Below are 12,008 nucleotides of genomic sequence, written 5' to 3'. Positions count from 1 at the left end.
TTAAAACTAATAAAATTTAATAATAATAAAAAAAAATACAAAGGTGGGTCAGATCCAAAAAAAAAAAATGAAGTGGGAGGCATAGCACTCCCTGGCCTCAAAACCTACTACCCAGTGGTAGTAACCAAAATAGCATGGTACTGGTACAATGAAAGAAACCAGTAGACCAATTGAACAGAATTGAGCACCCAGTAATGGACTCGGCTCTCTATGGTCAACTGATAATCAACAGGGAAATAAAACCTATCAAATGGGGAAATGACAACCTCTTCAACAAATGATTCTGGCAAAACTGGACTGCTGCATCAGAAAACTAAAACAGGATCCACATCTGACACCATACACAAAAATCAACTCAAGGTGGATCAGAGTCCTAGGAGTAAAGCCCAAAACCATAAAGTTGGCCTAGTTGACTAAGCTTAGATGGCCTAGTCTATGGTAAAAAGAAATTGCCAAATACAGGCAGAAATGCACAGTCTGGAGAGGATAAAATTGATGAATGGACCTTCTAAAGATTAAAATCCCTGTGTGCATCAAAAAATTTTACGACAGAGTGAAAAAGAAACCTACTGACTGGGGAAAAAAGTATTTGCCAATATGATTTTAGATGAGGGTCTCATTAAAAGTTTACAGAATCCTACAGGGCCTCTAAAAGAAAAAGGCTGACTGATCATACAATTACAAAATGTGCAAAAGACATGGATAGACTCTTCACAGAGGAAGATATTTGAATGGCCATGAATCTTCCTCCAATCCTGATGCCACATTCTTCGTCATAAAGTCCAGCTTCCCATATGATCTCTTCTACATACAAAATGAAAAGGTATGGAGATAATCGGATACATCCTTGATCCACATCTTTCCTGATCCTGAATGATGCAGTATTTCCCTGCTCTGTTCTCACTAATGCTTCTTGGTCCAAGTATAGGTTTTGCATAAGCACAATCAAGTGTTCTTGGATCCCCATTCTTCTCAAGGTTAGCCACAGTTTGTTGTGATCCACACAGTCAAATGCATAGTCAATGAAACACAGACATTCTTCTCTGCTTTCAGCCAAGATCCATCTAACATTAGCTGTATGTTCCTAGTACACAGCCTCTTCTAAACCCAGCCTGAACATCTAGCAGTTCTCTGTTGATATACTCTTGAGGCATTTCTGGATGATCTTCGTTCAGCAGGGTCTTGTTGCATGTGATATTAGTGATATTGTTCTATTATTTCTACACTCTGTCTAGTCAGTCACCTTGTTTTTTTGGAATGAGAATAAATGCAGATCTCTTCTAGTCAGTTTGCCATGTAGTTGTCTACCAGATTTCTTGGCATAACCTGGTAAGCACATCCAGGGCAGCATCTGTTTTGCAGATATATGTCAGTTGGTGTTCTATCAGTTCTTGAGGCCTTGTTTTTTGTCTGTTCCTTCAGAGCAGTTTTAATTTGCTCCTTCACCATAGCCTTTTGATCATATGTTTCATGAAATTCTTCTTTATCAGCCAGTTGTTTTTGGTGTGGTGTCCCTGTGTACTTCTTCCATCTTTTGATGCTTCCTCAGTCATTCAACATTCTACCTTCAGCATCCTTAAGTATTGGAACTCGAGGCTTGAATTTGTTCTTCATTTCCTTCAATTTAAAATACTGAGTGAGTTCATCAGTTTTGACTTTCTGACTCCAGCTTATTGCACATTTCATTATAATACTTTGCTTTGTTTTTGTGTGCTGCCTTCTTTTTTTTTTAATTTTATTATTTTGTGTGTGTGTACCTTCAAATCAGATCTGACTGGTACAGGAGGAGATTGTCCCTCCTTCCCCGGCAGAGCATCTGGTGGATTTGAACTGCGAGCCTCTGGGATTGTAGTTCAGCTTCTTGCCACTAGGCCACCAGAGCTCCCCGTGTGCTGCCTTTTGAAGTCTTCTGTTCATCTCCTTAACTTCTTGGTCTCTTCCCTTGGAAATTAGTATTTTGGCAACTAAAAGGGAAAGTTCTTGTCTAAAATAATGTCATTAATTCTCTTCATAATGCTGATTTGTTTGTTTGTTTGTTTGTTTTTAAATATGACTTCCTAACCAAAACACTTCTGCTTGAGATGCAAGTATTATCTTCTAATAATACCATGGTTTTGGTAAAAGATTACCCAGCAAGTTAGCTTTGACAATTTCTACGAACTGTATAGTGGTGGTAGTAAGAGTTAACATTTATCATAATGTGTCAGTATTCTTAGTTTGTTCCCTTCGCAGTAATCTAGTTTCCCTGACGTTTTAACATCTTTGCTTTTGAGTAGTTGAGCCGTTATGGTGGTGTTAGTTCATTGTGTGTTGAACTGCGTAACAAAACGTCAGTAATTTGAACCCACCAGCTATTCTGAGGTATTTTCTACCACAAAGATTTACAGTTTTAGAAATGAGGGTTTCCATGAGTTGGAATCAGCTCATCAACAGTGTGTTGACCTCTCATTCTCATGTGGATGGTTTTTCAGCAGAGGACATGTCTTCGAGGTCTTTGTTCGTCATTCAGTGCTGAGTCGTAGATGATTCGCAGCAACTCTATGAACAAAAGACCTGAACAATTGTATAACTTTCATTTCTCCAAGTTCATAGGGTTTCCTATTTTAGAAATGGATTCCACTCCTGCATCCAGGCTTGTTTAATTGAGGAGTGCTACCAAACATCGCAAAGGCCACAGGTTCGCCAGTGCTTCAGGTTCTCATTGGTTCCCAGCAAAAGGCATCCAGCCAGCCCAATAGGACCCAGAGACTTTCTGTATCACCAGAGAAAGAGGTCTTATAAGTAGTATGTTTTATAAGCCACTATGAGTTGCAAGCAACTTGATGGTACATAACAACAACATGCTGTTTTGGTAAAAGATGATCTTAAGATAGGCTTAAAGAATAGGGTGATAGTTTCAATAAGTCCTCTCTCTCTTATGCCATCAAGCTTTATCACTGAAAAAACCCTTGGTAAAAGACCAAAGATGGATAAGTTCCAGGCTACCTGCTATTGCAGTTTTTCTCATTTGAATTTGCATCATGCTGTGTATTTTTCCCCACACTGTCTAGGAGAACCCTCAGTGGTGATAGCCAGAAACTCTGTCTCCTTCTAGTTTCAGAGTAGATGAAGTTGTGACTCTTATAGATGTATTGGTTCTCTGCTTTTGACTGTTTTCTTCCTCTTCTGAGCAAGGAGAGAGCTAACCTGGTGTTTTAAACGGCACCTCGCAAGACTCCATATGGTGCTGAAATCATTTGGATGAATGAAAACCATGATTTTTGTAAGCTGTGTATATATGCCTTTACATATCTATATGCCAGTTTTCCATATGTGCTCAAACACTCTTTCATGTGTCTTATATTGTACATCCATCATCATTTTCCAACTCCAAAATTACTTTTTCTCTACTCTCCCTGGAAGTAGTCTTGGTGACAGAAGCGTTTAAAAATTGGAATGCTAGCCAAAAGGGACTCCCCTTTTTTATGGGTGTACCACAGTCTCCATACCTTTTCAATCTACATGAGACTAGGTGATCTGAGAGGCTGGGCTGTATGAGGAGGAATGTGTCATCAGAATTGGAGGAAGACTAATCAACCTGTGTTCTGTAGATGATACAAATCTGCTTGCTGGAACTGAGAAGGACCTGAAGCACTTGCTGCAGAAGATCAAGAACTGCAGCCTTCAATATGGATTGAAGCTCAACATCAAGAAAACAAAGATTCTCACCACTGGGCCAAATGGCAGCATCATAATAGATGGTGAAGAAATTGAGATTGAGATTGTTAACAGCTTTAGTTTGCTTGGCTCCACAGTCAACACTGTTGATACCAGCAGTCAGGAAATTAAAAGACGAATTGCATTGAGAAAGTCAGCTGTCAGGGACCTCTCCAAAGTACTGAAGAGCAACAGCGTCAGTCTGGAGACTAAGGTGCACCTGATCCAAACCATAGTCTTCACATTTGCTTACTGTGCGTCAGAGAGCTGAACAATGAGTAGGGATGAAAAGATAATTGATGCCTTTGAGATGGAGTGCTAGAGAAGAATATTGACTATACCATGGACTGCTAGGAGAACAAATAGGTTCGTCCTAAAGAGGATGAAACCAGACTGTTCCTTGGAGGCAAGGATTCTGAGGCTTCGTCTGACATATTTTGGGCAGTTTGCAAGGAGGGACCAGTCCTTGGAGAGGAACATCATGCTTGGAAGGGGGGAGGGACAGAGAAAGAGAGGAAGACCATCGATAAGATGGATTGATTCAGTGACGGGTAATGAGGTTAGGTGTGTCACAGACAGTAAAGTTGGCACAGGTTAGAGCAGGTTTCAGGGCTATATTGTGCATAGGGTCACTATGAGTTGCAGGCAATTCGACGGCACATAACATCCACCACCACCACAGTTTGCTTTTCCATTTATCTGCTGATGGACACTTCACTTATTTCCATTTATTTGCTATTGTGATTAAAATGCAGTCAACATAGGTGTGCGTTTTTGTCCTGTCTTTTGGTTTCTAGGGTATATACCACAGAAACTCTGATTGTGTCATGCTGGACTGCTAACCAGAGGCTGGTAGCTTTAAAAACTCACCCTCAATTCCTTAGGAGAACAGTGCTCCCATTGAGATTTATAGCCTCAGGAACCTATTGGAGAGTTGCCTTAAGTCCAGATTGGCTCATTGATATGGGGTCTGGGGGTTTTGTTCTGGTTTAGGGCATATCCCTAGGCTGGGATTGCTAGAACGTAGGGTGTGCTATATCTAGTTCTTGAGAAAGCACCATGCTGTTTACCAGAGTGATATATCATTTTACAGTCCCATCAGCAATGGTCAAGGGTTCTTGTCTCTTTTATTCTTGTATCATTAGTTTTCCATCTCAGTAAATAATGTTACTGGGATTTAAATTGAATTGCCTATACATCACTTTAGTTAGAATTAACATTTTCGCTGCGTTAAATTTTCACATCCCTGAATTTGGGATTTCTGTTTTTGTCTTTTAGTCTCTTGGGGTAGTTGTAATTTACATTGTATGTTTTTTGTTGTTTTTTTTTATATCGTTACTTAGGATTAATTCTGAGGTATGTTATCAATTTGGGAGCTATTGTAGATGGTGTCATTTCTTAATTTCTTTTCAGAGTAGTCTTTATTGGTGAAGGGGAACCCAGCTGACTTTAGTGTGTTCATATTGTAATCTGCAACATTAATAAATTCTTCCACCCATTTATGTTGTGGAATCTTTAGGTCCTTCTCTCTAGAAGGTTAAACCATCTGAAAATACAGCTTTACTTTTTCCTTTCCTGTCCTACATGGTTGCTGTGAAAATTGAAAACTTGCTGACAAGTCACTTCTAATTCACAGTGACCCTGAAACTCTATATTTGAATCAACAATATCCAAAGACTCATCACTAAGGGAGAGGGTGGTTATGTGCCATTGAGTTGGAACAGACTCATAGCTGACCCTCTGGCAAGTTTTCAGAAGCTGTAAATTGCATGGGGAGAAATTGCCCATCCTTCTTCTCCAGAGCAGCTGATGGATTTAAACCCAAGTGCCTTTGGGTTGGTACCACAGTTCCCTGCCACTCAGCCACCAGGTTACTGCTCATTTTTTCTCAGGTAGAGTCTCAGGTGGATTTGAATTGCCAGAAATAGGCAGCAACTGGGTTAGCAGGGCACCTTTCTACCAGCAGCCACTGTAAGTGGGAGTCAGTTCAACACCAGTGGGCTTAGTTATTTGGATCTCTTTTCTTAATTGCCCTGGCTAAGAACTTCCAGTGCAGTATTGGTTAAGATGGGGAAGTAGATACAAAAGAAAAGAATCCATTTCCTAGAACAAATATTTATGTGTATAATTCCGTGTAATTTTCAATCTGACTGATCCCTATTACTTGACCTACAAATGTTCCATGAGATAAACTATGCACTTTAATGTTCATGAAAAGGATAACTTGGATTATCAGTCTTTTTCTTGTGGAGGCCCAGGAGTATTCTTTAAACTTGTTATAAGACACTTACCTGAGATGGTATTACCAAATGTTTGTTCCCAGTCTGGGAGTTTTCACCCTGTTGGAAAAAGTTTTTTATGTGCACAGAGATTTAGTCTTTAGAAGGTCCCATGCATCAATTTTATCCTTTTTTAAATTGTGAATTTCTGGTTGTATTTGGCAGATTCTTTAGACCTTGGACTAGCGTTTTTAAGCTTGACCCCAGTTTGTAACCAGATTACAAAATGGGCAAAAGACGTGGAAAGAATTTTCACACAGGATGATATTCAGATGGCAAACAGACACATGAAGAAATGCTCCAAATCACTGGCAATAAGAGAGATGCAAATCAAAGTCACAATGAGGTACCATCTCACTCCAGGAAGAGTGGTAATGTTTAACAGGGCAGCAAGTAATAGATGCTGGAAAGGATGTGGCAAGAAAGGAACTCTGATGCATTGTTGGTGGAATTGCAAAATGGTGCAGCCATTCTGGAAGGCAGTTTGGTGTTTTCTCAAAAAGCTGAACATAGGAATTCTAGATGCATTCCAGCTATTCCACTACTTGGAATATACCCTGAGAAAATGAGAACTGAGTCACAAACTGAAATCTGTATACCAGTGTTCATAGCAGCATTATTCACCATCACAAGAACATGGAAACTGCCCAAATGTCCAACGACAAGTGAATGGATTGAGAAATTATGGTACATTCACATGATGGAATACTATGTAGTATGCAGGAGCAATAACTTTGTAAATTACTACCTAACTTGGGAGGTACTGGAGAGCATTATGCTGAGTGAACTAACTCAGTCTCACAAAGATCAATATTGTATAAAACCGTTATTGTAGAATGAGTATAAGAATCCTGAAGGGGTGGGAGAGGCTGGAAGCAGAGGGATGTGGATGTGCAGGGGGAAGAGGTGATTAATTATTGGGTTGTTCAATTTGTTGGGTAGGGGGCAGAATTTATTCAAATTTGTATTCTAATTTTATAAACTAGTAGGGAAAAAAGAAAAGAATAACTTGATCTACTCCACTAAAATAATACTTTGAGTGTGTGGTGTGTTTTGTTTGTTTGTTTGTTTGTTTGTTTGTGGGGGGGTGTTTAAATTAAGCACTTAATTAAATAACTAATGTCAGATGAATCTTGGCTGAAAGCAGAGATTACCTATCTGTGTTTCATTGACTATGCAAAGGCATTTGACTGTGTGGATCACAGCAAACTGTGGTTGACTCTGAGAAGAATGGGAATTCCAGAACACTTGATTGTGCTTATGTGAAACCTATACTTGGACCAGGAGGCAGTCATCAGAACAGAGCAAGAAAACATGGCATGGTTCGAAATTGGGAAGAATGTGCATCAAGGATGTGTCTTATCACCATATCTTTTCAATCTATATGCATAACAGATTATCCAGGAGGCTGGGCTCTATGAGAAGTGTAGCATCAGGATTGGAGGTAGACACATCAACAATCTGCATTAATGCAGATGACAGAACCCTGCTTGCTGAAACTGAGGAGGACCTGAAGCACTTATTGCCAAAGGTCAAGGACTGCAGCTTTCAATATGGATTGAAGCTCAACATCAAGAAAACAAAGATTCTCACCACTGGGCCTATTGGCAGCATCATGATAGATGGTGAAGAGATTGAGATTGTTGACAATTTCTGTTTGCTTGGCTCTCCAGTCAACACTCTTGGTACCAGCAGCTTAGAAATTAAAAGACTAATTGCACTGGGAAAGTCTGCTGTCAGAGACCTCTCTCAAGTACTGAAGAGCAACGATGTCAGTCTGGAGACAAAGGTGTGCCTGATATAGGCCATGGTCTTTGCAATCGCTTACTATGCGTCAGAGAGCTGGACAATGGCTAGGGATGATAGGAGAGTTGATTCCTTTGAACTGTGGTGCTGGAGAAGAGTATTGAATATACCATGGACTGCTAGGAGAACAAACAAGTTTGTCCTGAAGAGAGTGAAGCCAGGCTGCTCCTTGGAGGCAAGGATTCTGAAGCGTCATCTGACATATTTTGGACATGATGCAAGGCAGGATCAGTCCTTGGAGAGGGATGTCATGTTTGGGAGGGTGGAGGGATATACCTCAGTGAGATGGATTTCTTCAGCCACTAGGGTAATGGGGATAAGTTACTGTCAGAGACAGTAAGATTGGCACAAGATAAAGCAGGGTTTAGGACTATTGTACATAGGGTCACTATGAGTCACAGGTGATTATCACACAAGATAGCAAAAGTGTTGGTCCTTGAAATTCTTAGTTTTAAGAGTATTGTTATGTGCCATCAATTTGACTACAATTCATAACGATCCTGTCCTTTGCCATCCTCACCATCTCTGCTACACTTGAGCCCACAGTTAAAGTCACAGTGTTAATTCATCTTAGTGAGGGTCTTTTCCTATGTTGACCTTCTACCTTTCCAACTATGATGTCCTTCTCCAGGGACTGGCCCCTTCTAACAATATACCCAAAGTATAAGAGGCAAAGCTTCACCATTCTTGTTCTGTCTCTGATTTGTAGTAGTTTTAGGATTATTATCAGATAAACCTCTTATTTTTAATTTCTTTTAGCTGTAGTAGATTTGGCATTTGGTTATTCCGCTTAAGCCTTTTTATCTTCATTCTTGCATGTAGAAGTAACAAAATAATGGTGATAAGATTCCTGTCCAGTAATAACATATATTTGACAGAGTTACAAGACTTTTCAGTGTTTGTACTTTCCACTCGTGGCTGACTGAAAATTGTGTTAATGTTGTAATATAAAATTTGGGTAGCTACAGGTTTAGGTTTTGGAATTTTTTTTTTTTAAATACAGAAAAACTATAATCATACTGATTAACAAAAAGGTATGTTATGGCCACATGTCAATTCAGAGTATCACTTTGCCCTTGGTTCTCAGTAAATATTTAACCATACACTTCCCATTTCTCTAGGTGTGATGGGGGCAGTGGTGGCTCCTCTGACCATACTAGGGGGGCCTCTCCTTATCAGAGCAGCGTGGTACACAGCTGGCATCGTTGGGGGCCTCTCCACTGTGGCCATGTGCGCTCCCAGTGAGAAATTCCTCAATATGGGCGCACCTCTGGGGGTGGGGCTTGGCCTCGTCCTTGTGTCCTCCCTAGGTAAGCTGCTGTGCTTTTACACTTCGTTCTCAGTTCACAATGTCTTAAAATGATTTGAAATTTTCTGCTATCCCAATGAAGGAAATTAAGTAATTTTTTAAAAGTTGTTTTAAAAAACTGTATGCCAGTTTGAATTTTATTATTTAAAATCATATAAAAATCTTGGCAGCATGTTAAAACATTATTATTAGCTTTCCAAATACATCTGTAGTGGGATATTTTACCAACTAAAGAACTTGGAAATTTCATTAATGCATGAGCCTTCTTTTAATGTGAGAAAGTAGCTACTGTAGGAATGAATATCATAGACATGAACTATGAACATAATAAAAGTAACAGAAATGATAAACCTGGTCATACCAAAGTTTTTGTTTTAGTAAGTTCTCATGTTTTGATTTCAGGATCTATGTTTCTTCCACCAACCTCTGTGGCCGGAGCCACTCTATACTCAGTAGCAATGTATGGTGGTTTAGTTCTTTTCAGCATGTTCCTTCTATATGACACCCAGAAAGTAATCAAGTGTGCAGAAATAACACCAACATATGGAGCACAAAAATATGATCCTATCAATTCGTAAGTAGTCTTTAATGTCTGTACGCTTTAGGTAGGGCGTTTTTGTTATTTGACCTATTTAATTACTTTATAATATTTATTTTTGTTGCTCTTCGGTTTATTCACTGTCTTTAATAAATCCAGTAGATTTTTATTATGTAATAAACAGAACTTTTGATTATGTTGCAACTGAGTATAATATCTATTGAGCTGGTTCAGAGCATCTTTCCTATTTTTTGTTAATTGGCCTTATGGTGCTCTCATCATATGCTCTCATTGGTCATCTAAACTTCTGACTGTGAAGATTTCCTCTTTATCCAACTTCTGCTCACACAAAGTATTAGGATGTATTGCTGCTTTTCCTTTCCTGGACTTTGCCAACTAGGTTATTTTATTTAAAGAATTTGTCTTGAGTCTCATGTCTGTCACATCTTCAAAATTATTTAACTTTTTATCTAAAAATCTACTGGAATAGTTTTTTTTAAAACTTGTGAATTGTACAGATTTGTAGTCATTTTCTTTTGGGAATAGGAAATACTTTCTATTTTAGAAAGCCAGACTTGTGTCTGGCAAGGAGTCCAGAATGAAGGCTGCACAGTAGAGTGGACTTAGAGGGAAGGATTGCATAACAATGAAAGAGTTTTTCTTTTACATTTCAAGGAGAAGAGGAATTGGGGAGAAGGGGGTGGACAGGGAGAAAAGTGCAACAATGAATGATTGGAAACCCTAAGTCTCTGTAAACTTTCATTAAAATTAATATTTTTGTTAAAAAAAAAAGATTGAGATTGTTCACAGCTTTATTTTGCTTAGCTCCACAGTCAACACTCTCGGCACCAATAGTCAGGAAATTAAAAGACATATTGCAATGGCAAAGTCGGCTGTTGGGGACCTCTCCAAAGTACTGAAGAGTAATGATGTCTCTGGAGACTAAGATGTGTCTGATGCAGGCCATGGTCTTTGTAATCAGTTGTTATGCATCAGAGAGTTGGACAATGACTAAGGAAGGTAGAAGGAAATTTGATGCATTTGAGCTGTGGTGCTGGAGAAGAGTATTAAGGGTACCATGGACTGCTAGGAAAACAAACAGATTCATCCTGGAGAGGGTCAAACCGGGCGGCTCCTTGGAGGCAAGGATTCTGAGGTTCCGTCTAACATACTTTGGACATGTTGTAAGGAGGTCCTTGGAGAGGGACATCTTGCTTGGTAGGGTGGAGGGACAGTGCAGGAGGGGAAGGACCTGTATGAGGTGGATTGATTCAGTGACTGGGGTAATCAGGATGGGTGTATTGGAGACGATGCGATTGGCACAGGACAGAGCAGAGTTTAGGGCTGTTGTACATAGGGTTGCTATGAGTCTCAAGTGACTCAACGGCACATAACAACAACATATAGTCTTTGACCTTTATCAATAAGCACATTAAGTTAAACTATTGTTTGGTTTTTAAAAATCTTTGGGGAATACTTTTGGTTTTAAGTATTAAAGATTATCTCAACAGATTCAGGGATTTAATCTAAACAACACAACAACACATGTCTCCAAGAAGTCAGGAGACCATGAGAGTTTAAAATTCTGTTCTGCATTTTTATCCTTTTTTACCAGTGTTCTTCCTTGGAATCTTTGATTAAAGTATTCAGTAGTTGTAGCTGGGGGGAGGGGAGAAAGATGGTTTTGTTTGTTTGGTTTGTTGTGATGACTTCATTGTTGTCCAGTGTTCTCTGCTAGATAGAGAAGTTGTGGTAGAATGTCAGAGGGTATAGGTAAGCGCTTCTAAACACGCTTTGATGTTTAAGAGATTAGTCTGTCTGAGTTATTGCTGTTTGTAACAGTTAAACAGCCTGTTTTCACTTTCTGTATCTGACAAATAGTACTTTTCTTCTTCTCTAGTTTAAGAAATAGTGTGTCAGAAGGGAAATTTCCAGCAATGATTGAATGGAAATCTAAGTTCTTGATAAACTTTCATTAAAATCTCGATTAAAAAAGGCAGATTCTGAAGGGGAAAAAATAGTGTGTTGCATCACATGTAACTGGCATAATATTTTGTTCTTTCCTAGGATGATGGGAATCTACATGGATACACTGAATATATTTATGCGAGTTGCCACTATGTTAGCAGGTGGAACCAACAGAAAGAAATGAAGTGATGTGGCCAGCTTCTAACTTCTCTAATCTATCCTGTTTTGCTTGTTTAATTGGGGCTGATACTCATTAGACGCTTTGTACAAGCCACTTTTGTTGACGTTTAGAGGATAAGAACATACTTAAAATGTTCTCATGTGATGTGATGCTTTAAGCTTGTTTTTTCTTCTGGCTAATAAATCCTCTTCTCAGTGAGTACATGCATTTTCAGTTGTCATAATGAGTCAT

General features: G+C 39.2%; 1 protein-coding gene across 1 annotated transcript in view; it reads left to right on the top strand.

The window, feature by feature from the left end:
- GHITM (growth hormone inducible transmembrane protein) overlaps positions 1–11,780 on the top strand; it is a 27,940-nt gene extending 16,160 nt beyond the window's left edge. The window contains exons 6-8 of the mRNA XM_006902982.1: positions 8,903–9,091; positions 9,493–9,664; positions 11,696–11,780. Of these exons, the coding sequence (XP_006903044.1) occupies positions 8,903–9,091; positions 9,493–9,664; positions 11,696–11,780 (446 nt within the window). The remainder of the gene's footprint in view (positions 1–8,902; positions 9,092–9,492; positions 9,665–11,695) is intronic.
- Positions 11,781–12,008: the final 228 nt, after the last annotated feature.

Source organism: Elephantulus edwardii, unplaced genomic scaffold (assembly GCF_000299155.1).
Source record: "Elephantulus edwardii isolate Elephantulus edwardi_28Jun2011 unplaced genomic scaffold, EleEdw1.0 scaffold00483, whole genome shotgun sequence".
Taxonomy (NCBI): Eukaryota; Metazoa; Chordata; class Mammalia; order Macroscelidea; family Macroscelididae; genus Elephantulus; species Elephantulus edwardii.
Note: the sequence above shows the minus strand (reverse complement) of the source record. Positions and strands in the feature narration are given on the sequence as shown.